We start from the raw sequence: 16,666 nt of genomic DNA on the forward strand, positions 1-16,666 counted from the left end.
TAACAAAATTATTAATTTATCGAGATTAAAAATATATTATGTCTATTATGCTGAGACCGGAAAAAATTAATTATTTAACATGATTATTCATTTATCGAATATTTATTTATCGAGGTTCTACTACAATATATCTATCCACAAATTTTTTTTATTCTTTTAAAAGGTTTGACACCCTTGCAATACTAGTAAAAGCAACCGGGGAGTGACCAGTGAGTGACTCATGTAGAATAGACTTAAATCTATTTTTACACAGTCCTATTTTTAAAAATTAAATTCCCATTAAAATAAATTATAAAATTGACCGTTCGTTAATTTTAAACTTCAACACAAAAATCAAATATTACAAAGTAGATAAAAGTAAGAAATATATATTATTTTAAAACGGAACCGATAAACACTAACTTAAATTGTCCAAAAAAACTCAAGTAAGAAATATATATTATTTTCAAATTAAATTTAATTTTCGATAATTTTCAATATTCAAATATAAATACGTAACGAGATTTAAATATCGTATATATTAATCAGACATACAAAAATTGGAATATTATAAAAATAGTGGGTGTAGACGACAGCCCAGCGCTATTTTGGCGGGCCCCACTCGCCTCCAACAACAACAACAACTCGCCTGAGTTGAGTTGAGTTGAGCTTCTCTCTCCGACAACTTCCTCCTCGTACTTCGTCTTTCCTCAAACTCAAACTAAACTAATCTATACACACACGCACACATCTTCTTTGTATGTATAATTGTTATCATTTGTAAGTAAAGCTAGGGTTTCAACTCAAAATGTCCCGACAATCTACTTCCAACGCTGTTCACAAATCCAAGACTCTTGACAACAAATATGTAACTCTCTCTCTCTCTCTCTCTCTCTCTCTCTCTCTCTCTCTCCCCCCCCCTCCTCTCTCCCTTCTCCTCTCTCTCTCTCTCTCTCTCCCTCCCTCCTTCCCTCTCTCTCTCTCTCTCCCTCTCTCTCTCTACTAATTAAACTTTCAATTGCTTATTTCTGTGGATTATTATGTGATTACTTCAATTCTACTTTCAGCAGAAAATGTGATTTAGGGTTTTAATTTGTCCTTTCGGGTTTTCGATAATTAGTCTTTTTTCGCTTGGTGGACTAGACTAATACTACCAGTTGTAAATAAATAGGCAAAAATTAAGTAGAGTAATATGCTTTACAATGTATATGATATATAATGTACTGTGCGAATATGTGAAATCTGTAGAATTAAGCCCTGAATTTTATGTTTTCGCCGTTGAAATGAACATATGAAAGTAACTGAAAAGTGATGGTGGATTGTGTTTGAGTTTAATATGATCCTTTTTTTATTAATTTTTTAGTAAGTATACTAGACTTAGACTTGTTATCATGCTAGTCGTACAATAGTTTGGAGGGATCTACTTTGAATTACAATATATGTGTGTATATGTTGTATAGAATTTAGCTTTTTAATTATGTTACTGCGGAATGTGAATGTGAAGAAAAAAAGTGAACAAAGATTATTATGATGCCTTGAAGTTCATGTTCCAATTGTCATTGTAGTAGAGAAGATGCATTACATTAAATCTTGTTGTAACTCATCATAATGTCGGTTATACAGTTGCAAATTGTTATTATCAATTAGAGGATTGACATGTGTCTAGTTATAATAGAAACAACTAATGCAAACAGCTATTTACCAAGCAGTTTCATTCAAAATAGCTATTTTCAATCTGCTAGTCAAATCAACTAACTCAATCCGCTAGTCAAGACAGCTAATTCAATCCGCTACAGCTAAGCGCTTATTGCCGCAACATGAAATAACGCTTTTTTGGGGCTGGCAGTATGCAGAACAACACTTATTTGAGCAAGTTTGTTTCTTCTGCTATTTGGAATATTGATTATGAATGAAGCTTTTACGGTGCAATTCAATGTTCCTATCTATAAATTATCACATTGTTGTTATTTGCTATTTAAATTTTGGACAGCAAAAAACCTGCAAAAAGTCATGATAAGAAATTGATGCATGAAAGTTTTTTAATAGAATGGCATCACTAATTAGGATTCCATTTTTTGGAAAATATATATTGCGGTAGATAGTTCATTTCTTCGGTGGAGGAGACAAGGAGTCGTATAAATACATTAATTGTAGATCAGCACAAATAACTTTTATAGGCAATTATGTCAGGGGGACTTTTAAGTCCGTGGGGTCTTACATGAGTGTCGATAAAGCAAAGACTGACAGCTCAACTCCTACCCGTGTTACTAGTTATCTAGTTGGTCTACACGTAGCACTTAAGTTCAGGTATCCTTTAGGTTTTTGTTTGAGATGACACCTATCTGTTAAAGAAAATTTAGATAACTGCAAAGCAAGCACGTTTTGTTGATGAGGGGTAGTTGTTTTGTGCATTTACAAATTTTAACCATATTACAAACTGCCAGAGAGGTAATTCGTGGAACTTTCACAAATAGCTGTCAAAATAACAATATCCTAATGCAAAATCATTTTGTTATTGCATTTATTGTCCGGCACTTTTTCATCTTTATAAAAGGTAAATGGGGTATTGATATACGTTTAGGCCGACGCCAAGAAGAGCAGAGCAGTACTAATATATAAAGCATCAAAATATGTATTAATAATATTATATGCTTCAAAAAGGGGGATAAGTCTTGCTATCTCTTTACATCCCTTAACTAAATTTTCTTGATCTACTTCTGTGGGATTTTCTATAAAGTTCCATAAACATGTATACAGTCAAGACGAAGACACTTTCTTTAATTCTTGATCTTGTTAGAATGATTTTGTCAGAGATAAGTTCCTGATTTCTAAATGTGGTGTTGCTTTTTTAGATGCTCGGTGATGAAATTGGGAAAGGAGCTTATGGTCGTGTTTATAAGGGTTTGGATTTGGAAAATGGAGACTTTGTTGCAATTAAACAAGTGTCTTTGGAAAATATTGCTCAGGAGGATCTAAACATTATCATGGTATTATTTTTCTTGTTGTGTGGAATAGTAGTAGAAACAGAGAAGGAAGAAATGAGAATTTTGATGAAGCTTATTTCTCACTGTCTTCTCTGTTATTTCTTTTTAAGGGATATTGACACATATTTTTCAAGTAAATAATTTGAAAACAATCTTTGTGTGTTTGACTGACAAGTTGTTTTTTATGGGTTGTCTCATCACTGGCGGGATGTATGAATGTTTCAGCAAGAAATTGATTTGCTTAAGGTAATTTATTTTTTTACTTTAATCTTCTATATGGTTTTGGCTTTCACTTATTAAAACTGTAAAAAGTAACTACTTAACCTTATTCCTTTTCCATATTTTTTTCTTTGGTTACAGAATTTGAACCACAAAAACATAGTGAAATATCTTGGATCTTCAAAGACCAAGAGCCATCTCCATATAATTCTTGAGTAAGTACGCCAGAACTCTGTATTATATATGAACTGCTGACATGATAAAGTCCCGGTCAGATTTAGAATGATTAAAGTTTTGTATCTTAACATGTCCAGTATAGTCTAGGGGATATCCTTTGCCTCTTGGTCATAAGAGGTTGAGGGTTCAAGCTTTAGTGGAGGCACTGGTGTGAGTAATTGAATTCCTGCAACTGACTATTTACACATAAAAATACTTGTATTTATTTCTGGTTCTTGCTTGTACCAATTGTTTTGTGAAGGTATGTAGAGAACGGTTCACTTGCAAACATAATTAAGCCAACTAAATTTGGTCCATTTCCAGAATCACTGGTGGCTGTGTACATAGCTCAGGTTTGGAGACATCCTTTAATCTTTTCTTCTTTCTTTTTTTAGTGCTTGTGTGTCTCTGCTAATGTACTTACCCTGAATGCGTGGACAGGTTTTGGAAGGATTAGTCTATTTGCATGAACAAGGTGTAATTCATCGTGATATTAAGGGCGCTAATATATTGTTAACTAAAGAGGTACCTACCATCCCAACTATTTACCTTTTGGAAAGCATATTGATATTTCAAGTTTATACTTGTTTAGGCATTGAGACATGTAGTTGATTAATTGCTTCCTTATCTACGTATTTGGATGTGATTTGATTTTGAGCTAATTGAAAACAGTCCTGCATGTGTTCTTGCTTTCTCTCTCCCTTGTGTTTTTTTGCCATTTTTAGTTGTTTTGTCCTAGTATTATAACAAGGGGTGATGGAGAAGTGCAATTCAGATGACTTTATATTAAGTACTCTAGTAGTTGAGCTGTATTAATTTAGGGAACATAGATAGAATGCTAGTTTTACTTCTGTGGGTTGATAAAATCAACTGATATTTATGTGGTATTTCATAAAATTTCTATTTGCCTTTTCTTGGCGACACATTATTCAAACTTCCCCTTTCTGAATTACAATATCCTTAATAAGACTGAAGGGTTTCCTCCCATCATATTGTTGTAAATTATCACACTTGTCTGTATCCCAGGCCCGGTTCTTTAAATTACTTGCTTGACTTATTATATGGTTTCAGGGTCTCGTGAAACTTGCAGATTTCGGAGTTGCGACAAAGTTGACTGAAGCAGATATTAATACACATTCTGTTGTAGGGACACCTTACTGGATGGCTCCTGAGGTACTTCTCTTGTCATGGTGGAATTTTCTTGCTTTGACTATTAAGCGCACACTTATTTTATGCTCAGTATTTATATTTTGGAGTATGTTCATCTCCAGTATTTGGTTCCGGGAACTGTCATAATCTTTTTATAAGAGTCTCCTGATTATATGTGCTGTGTATATATCAGGTTATTGAAATGTCTGGAGTTTGTGCTGCATCAGACATATGGAGTGTTGGGTGCACTGTGATTGAGCTTCTTACATGTGTACCTCCATACTATGATCTTCAGCCCATGCCAGCTCTGTTTAGGATTGTGCAGGTTCTGTAAAATAAATCTTATAGTATGCTACCATGGCGATGTAGTACTAATAAATCTTAAGCAAGTATTTTCTTAGTTGTGACTTAGCTGAAGTCTGTATGTGTGTAGTAATAATAATTTGTTTCTTTTTATCCTCCTATACTGAATGAGTGACCTGTAATGAACATGCTTGAGACTAAATTTACTTACTACATAGATTAGCACTGAATGTGCCCTTGTTTGACTTTTTTACTTTGGAGTATTGAAACTACTAATACTTGTCCCGGGGATGGCAAGCAGTTCTAAACCTCTTTTCTTATTAATGTAGGATGAACAACCTCCAATACCAGACAGTCTCTCTCCTCCCATGACTGATTTTCTGCGTCAGTGTTTTAAAAAGGTTAGGCAGATGAAATGTTACATTGCATATGCAATTAATGTTACACTTTTATATGATACAGTGTCATCGTACAATTACATATCGAGTCTCCATTTATTAACTATAACTTCCGAGCTTTCAATTTATTACATGCTGTTCTTATGTAATCCTGAACTGGACTCACTCAAAGGAAATGGATAATAAGTGAAAACAATTGGCTATTTGTGTTTCAAAAATAAAGAAAAAATGTTGCTTATCACTAAATTTTCTAATGCAAGTATTTACACTAAGCCGTATATTTCAGGATGCTAGGCAGAGGCCTGATGCTAAGACATTGCTCTCACACTCTTGGATACAAAACTCAAGGCGTGTGTTACAGTCTTCACTTCGGCATAGTGGAACATTAAGGTAGACATCAAAAGTTTCCCTTATATCTATCCGTTTCCTTTTTTACCCCTCTCTTTCCGATTTTCCTCCCAGCACCACGTAAGCATTGCATAATATATAAATTTTCTTTGTATTCGTAATTGAAGAGTACTGTAATATAGCAGGGAAGGTGTTAATATTTACTAAAATGCAATGATGTGTTGCAATTACCGTGATTAACCATCCCCTACCAGTTATATGATATATGATTATCTTATAATATATGTTGAAGCTGGTTTTATGACCTTGTGTTTAGGTTTTTCATTTTCGAGCTCTGTATACATATATGTATGATATCAGTATCTTCACTTGTTATTTTAAAATTCCTCCTTTTTTCCTATAGTTTAAATCAGGTAAGTCATATATCTAAGTAGCCAGAATTGGTACAGGAGTCCACCTACTGCATTTATCATCTACATTTTTTCTGTAGGGATTTGTCGCTCTCTCTCTCTCTATATATACATATGTATATATATATATGTACATATAAATATAGGTGTCGGCGTTCAAAGGATACCACCTCTGTAGTGAGGCTGTGAGACCAAGTTCTGGATCGTACTTATACCTTATATGTGTGTGTGTGCGCGCTTAATTGAAACTTTATCTGTTCATGTATAAGTGAGTAAAACTTAGATCTGGATTTATGCTAACTGTGATGTTTTTAGTTAGTATTCCGCATATTAGACGGATTAAATATGGTCTCTGAGTTCTGACAATAGACGTGGTTGTCTATTTATTATAATTTTTTTTAAAATATAAAAGTACTACTTAGATATTCTGCAGTTAATTTCTTGGAGGTAATTTATTTGTTTAGTTAGCTGATATGTGTGAGTTGTTGGAAGAAAGGGCTCTGAATGAAGAGTCTAGGAGAAATTGGGGGAGGGGTTCCATAAATTGAAAAATTAAGAGATTTATATATTTTAGAGATGGGTTGTTCCAGCAATTGCATTGTGCATCTTTTAAAGGTTGTTTGGTGTTTTTTTTGCTATAATTTTAATGGTTGTTTGTTGTGTACCCAGTCGATGAGCCCACATTCCATATTGGTGGAGTTGGTATTTTTAACATGATCGTTCATATGTTTTGCAGAATTAAGGAGGAAGATGGTTCTGTTGATGCTGAGACATCGAATGGAGATGATCACGGAAATGTTGAAGACCCTAACAAACTGAAAGCTAAAGTACATTTTCCCCCAACTTGAAACTATATAGTCATATAATACTATAATATGTTCTTGCCTATTGCTACATGTCAACTTTTCATCCACATTTAACATCATACATAGTACTTTTTTCTTTCCACTCTGTCCTTAATTTATCCTATAGGATCCATGAGGAGCTGCGTAAGTGCACAAATCTAAAAATCAATTGGACTTTTGAGGTCCATGAAGTGTAATAAATGTTATTTTTAGTTTACCTATTACATTTCTTTACGTAATGCATGGACTTCTTTTAAGAGCGTCTAGAATTCACCAGAGATGTTTAATGATTTCCTCAGCATGTTGTATAGTTGTTAACTGCCCTGGCAGTAGCACATGCTGATCTGACATTTTGTTTCTTTAACTGTGTTTTAGAATAAGTAAGGTGGGAGGGGTGCTACTTCTCGCTCTCAGAGTCATCCAGTTTGGGATTTTCTTATACTTTCATAGTTGTGTGCTGCATCAGGCAGATTATGCTTTTGTGGCATGGTTTTCCAAATTTTCAGTTGTTCATTCTTCTATTTTCAGGATTACCAAACAGATTCATTGTCTAGAGAGGCTAATGCTGTATTAGAACAATCTATTGAAGATAAAGATGCCAAACATGATCTTGTTGAGGATGTAAATGCTAATCCTGAAGAAGAGATGTCATCTGATCAAGTTCCTACATTAACACTCCAAGAGATGTTGCCCATAAACTCTGGTTCTGTTAAATTATCTTCCAACAATGAGGCAGCTACATCAATAGAGCTTCATGAGTCATCTCAGTCGCGTGCCCAGGAGAAAGTGCTAACTAATGGTGACTTGGGATCACCTAATTTCAGGAAGAAAAATATTGTTGCAAGAAAATTTGAAGTGAAAGGAAGTTCTCATGTTGAACAAGGGTCTTCAACTTCTGCACTAAAGAGCCATGACTACAGTCCCACAAAGGTGAGACCCTTGCATGACAAACCCTTCTGACTCGCTAAAATTACTAACAAGTACGAATAGTACAACTGTTTCTAGTGGTTTGGGTGCTATTGTTGTTATGTATCAATCTTGAAGTTAATTTGATGATGTGCAATTTGATTGTTTGTTTAATTATCATATTTTTTTTTTATAAAACTTCATGTTTCACTTAACCTATTACTTCCATAACTACACACATACATGTATAATGTATTTTTGGGGATACGTATGAAGCAGAGATCATCTCCCTTTGCTTCATTTAGCATAGAAACTAAAGAATCGTACTCATCTTATAATAAATGTTGTAAGAATATGGATGTTGAATTTGTTTTTGATACTTATTAAATCCTGAATGACCCGTGTGTGAAGGGTCCGATGGCATCAATAATCTCTGGAGATAATGAGCTGAGTAAATTTAGTGATAGTCCTGGTGATGCTTCATTGGAAGATTTATTTCGTCCACTGGATAAAACACTGGAGGATCAGGCAGCTGAAGCCTCAACATCTGCATCCTCTTCACATATGAATCAAGGCAATGCCTTTCCCACAGATGAAGGGAGGAATGACCTAGCTACAAAGTTAAGGGCCACAATTGCTCAGAAGCAAATGGAAAATGAGTCAGGGCAGACAAATGGTGGTGACTTGCTTCGTATTATGATGGGTGTGTTGAAAGAAGATGCTATTGACATTGATGGTTTGGTAAGATTGGTAGCGAATTTGATTACTGTGCCAAAATTTTCACTTCACAAGTATTAAAAGCAATTAAGTATTATTGACTTTATTGCTTGGAGTTATATTATGTCTGACCTCTTTTTATTTGTTAAATTGTCAGGGCTTTGATGACCAAATTCCAGCAGAGAATCTTTTTCACCTACAGGTACTCACTTTCCCATGTATATTCATTGTGCAAGGGAAACTGACAAACTACATTTCTCATGACCGTTCCCCTTTACACCCTACCTATTTTACTAAACTTTGAAATGTTAGGCATATATATGAGTTGGGGACAATATTATGTAACCCTCGAATGAGTAGTGAGTTAACTTAATTGGTTTCCTTCTATTGGGAATCCTAAAACAGCTGTGTGGGTGTGACTGAATATAGCTGAGACATGAAACTATTAGAGTTACTATGAATGTTTACGTTTCTGAGCTTAAAGATGTCTTGTGAGAAATGGGGAATCTAAGCTTTTTTTAATGCCGAACTTTACACTTGTGGCACTGGTTGGTACACAAGCAGACTTATACTTTACTTTCCTGCAGGCAGTGGAATTTAGCAAATTAGTTTCGTCATTAAGGCCAGATGAATCAGAAGATGTGGTTTTATCTGCTTGCCAGAAGTTGACAGTTTTCTTCCACCAACGTCCTGAGCAGAAGTTTGTATTCGTTACGCAGCATGGTTTTCTCCCTTTAATGGAGTTGCTTGAGGTTCCAAGAACTCGTGTATGTCTTACTAAAAGGCGTCCATAATCTTCAACTTGTAAATTTAACAGCTTTAGCAATTTCACATTGTTTGTACTTATTTATTTGAAATGCAGGTTATATGTGCGGTGCTTCAAGTTCTGAATCAGATAGTTAAGGATAACACAGATTTTTTGGAAAATGCCTGTCTTGTTGGCCTTGTAAGCTTTCTGTTAGTTTTGTGTACTCAGCCTTCAAAAATCAATTAAGTATCATAAGACTACATTATCATGTGTGATTCATTATATTGTCTGATAAATTTGTCTTATCTATATTTGGCATAGAAATTTCAAATATCCTTAATCTTCTAGAAAGTGTGAGAGATAGATTTTTCAATCAGTGAATAAAATCAACAATAATCTAATTAGTTATTCCAGTAATCCTGTTTTGGCTGGGTTGAAAAAGAAGTATCAGCTAGGTAGCTTCTTGTTTGCATGATATGTTTTCAGTGTAGCGTTGGTTTGCAGTAAAGATATTAGCTATTTTTCCAACACAGATCCCAGTCATCATGAGCTTTGCTGTACCTGATCGTCCTCGTGAGATTCGTATGGAAGCAGCTTACTTCTTGCAGCAGCTTTGCCAGTCAAGGTACACAGCCTTTTTGCTGCTTCAGATAGTAATTTATATATATTTAAATTTCACGAATACAGATTGAATTCGTTGACTTTTCCATGCAGCTCCTTGACTTTGCACATGTTTATTGCTTGCCGTGGAATTCCAATTCTTGTGGGTTTTCTCGAAGCTGATTATGCAAAATACAGGTTGGTTGTTCTCTGTGGTTTGAGTGAAACGGTCCTACCTTGATATGCCTAGTCTTCCATGTTTATTTCATGTAGATGTGGAATCAGAGATATGAAAGAAATATACGCAGGGTAAAATAAATTTTATGTAATACAAGTTTGGAAATTTATATATGTATGTGACTCTGTGTGTGTGCATATAAAGTTCAGATGATGTGTATCACAACTTACACGTGGCATAATATAATTATTCGAAATATCCATTTTTTAGGAGAAAGATAGGGAGTAAATAAAACAAGGATCACCTCAGATTCTGCACTTAACACTAATCTCCAAAACCTCAACAAGGGGCATTTTCCTTGCCAGGTCTTTATTTAGATTATATTTTCAGCATGGATTATATTTCCTTGAAGGAGTTGGCTAGAGCAGAATCTTCCCAAATTGGTAGAACAGTGTCTACATGTTGTATGTATCTGGTACTTTTGCATATTACAAGAAGTGGATTACCTCTTTGTCTGTGAATTAAGTAACACGACTTGTTCCGTAACTTGCTACAACAACTATGTTGTCACCTTGATATTATGGTGCTTGTCATGTAGTGATGTTATGTTAGTGTTACTTCTCAACACACACCTTCCCTTGAAAGGCCATATCGGGACTGAAGAGTGGATTATCATGAGCCCTTAGTATAACCTTAGGGTCCAAAAAAACCAACTTGGCCCTGGAACTGAAAACCCGTCTTGAGATTAACCTAACTTGGAATTGAAGTGTAGAATATCTTGGGATAGTGGGAATCGTCCTTCTGACCACCCGGTACACTTAAACTTTGAATCGCAAAAGATGGACAACTTTTTGATGGGTTGTCGCCGACCCCTTTACAACTGCTTTGATGGTAAAAATGATCAAACATAGAAACTGCCATGGGTTTCCTCAAGAAACTCAATTTTAATAGGGACACAAACATTCCTTGCCCTATATCATGAACTTTCTGGATTTGAAACGGGCTAACACTGATTGACTTTCCTGGAGAGGTCATATTTATACCAGGAGAGAAGTCCGAAAATGGCCAGAACAGTTCCCTTGCGCCAACATGTGGCCTTGGCGGCCGGTGCTTGGGAGCCGCGTGAGTGAAAGGCTACTACCTGAAATTTTTCACAGTTGACTCGCCTCTTGATGCTTGTTACTTTTATTGTTCTATGTATTTGTATTTTGGTTAGGATGTGTTTTAAGGGCAAAAATGAATAGAACAGAATCTGGACTCGAGTTTTCCTCGAGAAACTTGAATTTCACCGAGGTAATTCACTGATTTCTTTAAAAGTTTTGAACCCACCCTGGTACCATCTCAGTATATATGTGTATTTTATGTTCGCAAGAGATAGCAGTAGGTTAGAGAGAAAAATTGGGGCAGAATGGTTTGTATATAATGTATATATCTGGCACATTTCAGGAAGATGTCTGCCTTTTTAAGTAAAAATATGACTTGTTCCCAGAGTTTATTAATTAATATGGATGTTATTGTGCTTATGTCATCATCTGCTATGCTGTATAAGCGTGTATTGGGTCATTTGCAGTTCATGGTGTGCTTATTCTGTATATCATTCCAGATGCATGTTTGTCAGTAGGTTTTGTTTCTCAGCTTTGCACATGTAATGGATTTGGTACATAATTTAAGAACCATGACTCGCAGGGAAATGGTTCATTTGGCAATTGATGGAATGTGGCAGGTAATTAAACTTCAGCGATCAACCCCCAGGAACGATTTCTGTCGTATCGCTGCAAAAAATGGGATACTACTTAGGCTTACAAACACTCTTTATAGCTTGAATGAGGCGACTCGACTAGCTTCAGTATCTGGTGGAGGTGGTTTTCCAGTTGATGGTGTGATTTTAAGGCCGAGGTCTGGTCCACTGGATCCAGGACACCCTGCTTTTGTTCAAAGTTTGGCACCGCCTTACGGATTTGATCATCCTGATTATCTTAAGGCTAAACATGGAGTAGTTGATAATCCGATTTCTTCCGGAACTCATGACTCTACACGTGCTTCAGTTTCTCTTTCATCCGATTCCAGATTTTTTCCTCTTGATAGTGATAGGCCTCGTTTAAGTGCAGCCTCTTTAGAAGGCCCTGTTACTTCAAAATCACATGATGCAAGCTCTTTCGACAAGCTTGCACATGCTACGTTGAAGGATAGAAGTGATCCTTTAAGAGCTGCACATAGAATTTCAACAGACAGAACACAAACATTGACTGATGGTTTTTCAAATGGACATTCTGCAACAGTCACTCAGCAAGATAATGTCCGGCCTCTTCTTAGCTTGCTGGATAAGGAACCCCCTTCTCGACATGTTTCTGGTCAGCTTGAGTACGTGCGTCACCTCACCGGGATGGAAAAGCATGAAAATATGCTTCCGCTTTTACAAGCATCCAATGAGAGAAAAACTACAAATGGTCTTGAATTTTTAATGGCTGAATTTGCAGGTAAGTATTTCATATTTAGTTCTCAAGTAATTATATCCACAGAAGTCCTGTATTCTGCTGCAGCGTGTCATCTGCCTAATCATGGTTTTTTTTTATAATCATGCCATGTAATATAATGCATTTTTATAGATGATATTAAATTGTGATTTCCATGAATTCACAGAGGTTACAGGACGTGGAAGAGAAAATGCAAATATGGAATCTATGGCCAAAAGTCCACTCAAGATTACAAATAAGAAGGCAGGACCACCATCATCTAACGAGGGAACTACTGCTTCTACATCTGGACTTGCTTCGCAGACAGCTTCTGGTGTATTATCAGGTTCTGGGGTTCTAAATGCAAGACAAGGGAGTGCAACTTCGTCTGGATTGCTTTCGCACATGATTCCACCTTGGAATGCTGATGTGGCTCGGGAATACCTAGAAAAGGTAGCAGACCTTCTACTTGAGTTTGCTGGATCTGAAACGACTGTGAAATCTTATATGTGCAGTCAAAGCTTGCTTAGTCGTCTCTTTCAGATGTTCAATAAGATAGATCCTGCTATTCTTCTGAAGGTAGACAATACATTCATGTTCAAGTTTGTATATGAACTCTATTTAATCTCAACTCCTCGTATTTTCACGCCCTTCTATTTTTTTATATAGTTACTGAGGTGCATTAATCATCTTTCAACCGACCCACACTGCTTAGAGAACCTTCAGCGTGCAGATGCAATCAAATATTTGATCCCAAACCTTGACCTTAAAGAAGGTCCCTTTGTGTCCCAAATACATCATGAGGTGAATTTTTCAACTTGTATACAGTATATGCATAGCTTATGAATGGAATGGTCACGTAAAACATGCATGTACCATGTGTTGCATGTATGCTGCATGTATGCAATTGCTGTATCTAGTCATGCATGTCTGCAAGTTGCATCTTTGGACATTGATGTATCTTTTGTTTGGATAATCCCATTGATAGTGGTAATTTATATACAGATTTGGAAGTAATAAGCTGTTCTGCATTGTTAAGCTGTGGAAACGTTGAACAATTAATGGCTGTCATATAAATACTCATTTCATACCTTGTATTTGGTAATATGGTTGCATGTTCATCTTTTTTAGCTGGAACATGACTAGTACTGTATTGATATTTTCATTAGTAGGTATTTATCTTTCACATTTCTTTAAAGACACCAATATAGGTGGTGCAAATGAAAGAATACGATTCACATAACATGCTCAAACAGATATTACCATTGAAAACATTAGTTTTGTAATTTATTTCATCTCATTAAATACTTCTCCATGAATGTGGTTTATAAGTCAATTATCACAAAGAAAATCATGTGCTTATTATCCCGGCAAGTTATGTAACAAAATAAACAAACAACTTTACTAGAGCTAGCTTAGAATCAAGTGACAAATAAATAATGGCAATCGACCAGTCTTCCGAAAATGCATCGCATCTTTAAAAAGCTTTTTTGGTAGTTAAATGTGCAGTTAATCTAAGTGTTTAGAATATTACACGGTTTATATATTCCAATAGTTGTATTTAGGCAACGACAACATATTTGTAAATGCCATTTTGTATTGGTTATTGAGCTTTGTGGATTTCTGACATTTGTAAGTGTGTTGGATGTAAATTATTTTCATGCCGTGAAAGCTACTAGATTAAGTATCCTATTGTGCTAAGTATTTATATATAAACTGGTAAAATAGATCAAGTAAAATAGAATATAGTAATACGTAGTTAGGTAGTTTATTATACATTTATATATATTTTATATTATTTAATAAATAAAAAATGACAAGAAAATCACATTTAGTAAGACTCGCCGAGATAAGACTGATGCAGTTTTTTGTTTATTAATAATTATTTAGTAATCTTTTCCAGCATCTCTGTTAGCTAGGTTATTAGATTGCAATAGGTACTTGTTAGTGTTCATGGTGAATTCAAAATGAAGGCCAAGTCTGAGCAACTGATATTGCTGTTAATGTTATATATAAATTTGGTACATATAGATGAAATCTTGATGCCTTATGTATGCACCTCACCTGTTCCTGCAATTCTCAGTCTAACAAACGTACTTTGATTAATTTTGTTTATTGAAGGTACTCAATGCCTTGTTCAATCTCTGCAAGATAAATAAAAGGAGGCAAGAACAAGCAGCAGAGAATGGGATAATCCCACATCTTATGTATTTTGTTATGTCAGGGTCTCCATTGAAGCAATATGCATTGCCACTGCTCTGTGATATGGCCCATGCATCACGTAATTCTAGGGAGCAGTTGAGAGCTCACGAGGGTTTAGATGTCTACCTAAGTCTACTTGATGACGAGTATTGGTCTGTGACAGCATTAGATTCCATTGCTGTTTGCCTGGCTCATGACAATGATGATAAGAAAGTGGAGCAATCTTTACTGAAAAAAGAGGCTATTTTGAAACTGGTCGAGTTCTTTAAGTCCTGTCCAGAACAACATTTTCATCATATACTGGAGCCATTCTTAAAAATCATTACGTTAGTCATCTTTGGCCCATCGCTACATATTTAGTTATTTACACGTAAAAGCAGTATACACGGTTGTGGTTCACACAGCCAGTTTGCGTGGAGGATTCATTGCTTCCCATGTTCCCTTTTTTGCAGGAAATCATCCCGAATAAACACTACTTTGGCTGTCAATGGCTTAACGCCTTTACTTATTTCAAGGCTTGACCATCAGGATGCTATTGCTCGGCTCAATTTGCTTAAACTTATAAAGGTGCGAAAATTCACTTAATATGTGTTTCTCACCTCAGTCATGTGAGCAATTTCTTTGTATTAATTAGAGCATCGTTGATCTAATATATTTACAATTAATGTCCATTCTCACCTTTTCATCAATGCATGGGTTTTGGCTGTTGTAAACCTAGGATTTCGTCCATCTTTAAACAATACAATTTCCTTATTCGTTAAATAGTCTGAATCACTTGGAGAAATTCAATTTATCCCTCGTCTATTATCTTAGTACTACGTTGTTATTCAGTACTGGTCCAATACTTGGAATCTTGAACAAATATCAGTTATTACAATTTACATAAATGTTTCTTTGATATTGTTTAAAGTAAAGCTGGAAAGCTATCTCTTACATCCAACTATTCATATGTATCAGGCTGTATACGAGCACCATCCGCGTCCAAAGCAATTAATAGTGGAGAATGACTTGCCTCAAAAACTTCAAAATCTGATTGAAGAACGACGAGATGGGCAGAGTTCTGGTGGCCAAGTTTTGGTAAAGCAGATGGCTACGTCACTGCTGAAAGCACTCCATATCAACACTGTTTTGTGAAGTCCTTATGTATCTTATCTTCAGTAAGTACATAACATATACATGTACAATACTTATAGTGAGCTATAGTTCTTTTTATCTGTGTTTCGCAAGTTTTTACAATTTTGAGGTTCAGGTTTTCTTGTTTGTTTGTATCTTGTCGTTTTAATTTATAACTTAGTTCAACCTGGAAGAGGGCATGAATCGAAAATGTCTTGCTCTCTTCCCCAAGTTCTTTATGTGTAGAAGGCGGTCAAACTATACCGTTCTTTTACCCCTTTCTTCTTCAGTTTGATTTAGATTTGTAAATATATCTACACTCCTGAATGTATTGAATGTAGTATATAGTGTCATTCACACTGGATTCTATAAGCTGTTGTTTGCATTGCAATATTTAGAGGAGTGTTCAATCAAGATTTTAAAAGATTTTTTTGGAATTTTGAAATCAACATGTATTCAATTTGGATTTTTAAAAATCCTTTAAAATATGATGGTATTCAATATAGATTAGAAAAGTCTTTTAAAATCTGAGTGTATTCAATTTAGATTTTAAAAAGTTTACTGTAATCTGGCGGTATTCAATTTGGATTTTAAAAATCCGTCAAAATCTGATGATATTTAAAAGTTCGTGGATTTTTTTTATTTGAAAAAGTGGTGGATTTTGATTGATTTGCTAGTTCATTTTTAATCTTTTGATATTTTTTTAAAATACATGAGAATTTGGAGGATTTATGGAAAATTTCACAAAATTAGCAAGATTCTGTAAAAAAAAAATTTAACTTCTTTTTTTAAAATTTATGAATTATTATCAATTAATACTTTAAAATCTGAAATGAATATACTTGTTTTAAGTGTTGTCCACTTGAGACTATTGTAAATTTTGTGCACTTAAGTCACT

The 16,666-nt window shown here is 35.1% G+C and overlaps 1 protein-coding gene across 1 annotated transcript; it reads left to right on the plus strand.

Annotated features, from left to right (window-relative positions):
- Nucleotides 1-542: 542 nt before the first annotated feature.
- On the plus strand, nt 543-16,140 carry LOC141679335 (MAP3K epsilon protein kinase 1-like). Its single transcript, XM_074485839.1, has 24 exons — nt 543-847; nt 2,832-2,966; nt 3,189-3,209; nt 3,324-3,397; nt 3,661-3,751; nt 3,840-3,923; nt 4,470-4,571; nt 4,741-4,872; nt 5,180-5,251; nt 5,535-5,638; nt 6,743-6,833; nt 7,380-7,781; nt 8,169-8,498; nt 8,632-8,676; nt 9,062-9,241; nt 9,337-9,420; nt 9,756-9,847; nt 9,937-10,020; nt 11,687-12,477; nt 12,641-13,032; nt 13,123-13,257; nt 14,575-14,981; nt 15,108-15,222; nt 15,613-16,140. The coding sequence occupies exons 1-24, from the start codon at nt 788-790 to the stop codon at nt 15,787-15,789; spliced, it is 4,200 nt and encodes a 1,399-aa protein (XP_074341940.1). The 5' UTR covers nt 543-787; the 3' UTR covers nt 15,790-16,140.
- The last annotated feature ends 526 nt before the right edge of the window (nt 16,141-16,666 follow it).

This window comes from Apium graveolens, chromosome 1 (genome assembly GCF_009905375.1).
Source record: "Apium graveolens cultivar Ventura chromosome 1, ASM990537v1, whole genome shotgun sequence".
Taxonomy (NCBI): domain Eukaryota; kingdom Viridiplantae; phylum Streptophyta; class Magnoliopsida; order Apiales; family Apiaceae; genus Apium; species Apium graveolens.

Coding starts and splice junctions, on each gene's coding strand:
- LOC141679335 (XM_074485839.1), top strand. CDS start 788: ATGTCCCGACAATCTACTTCCAACGCTGTTCACAAATCCAAGACTCTT. Junction 848..2,831: donor AGACTCTTGACAACAAATAT/GTAACTCTCTCT, acceptor TTGCTTTTTTAG/ATGCTCGGTGATGAAATTGG. Junction 15,223..15,612: donor ATTTGCTTAAACTTATAAAG/GTGCGAAAATTC, acceptor CATATGTATCAG/GCTGTATACGAGCACCATCC.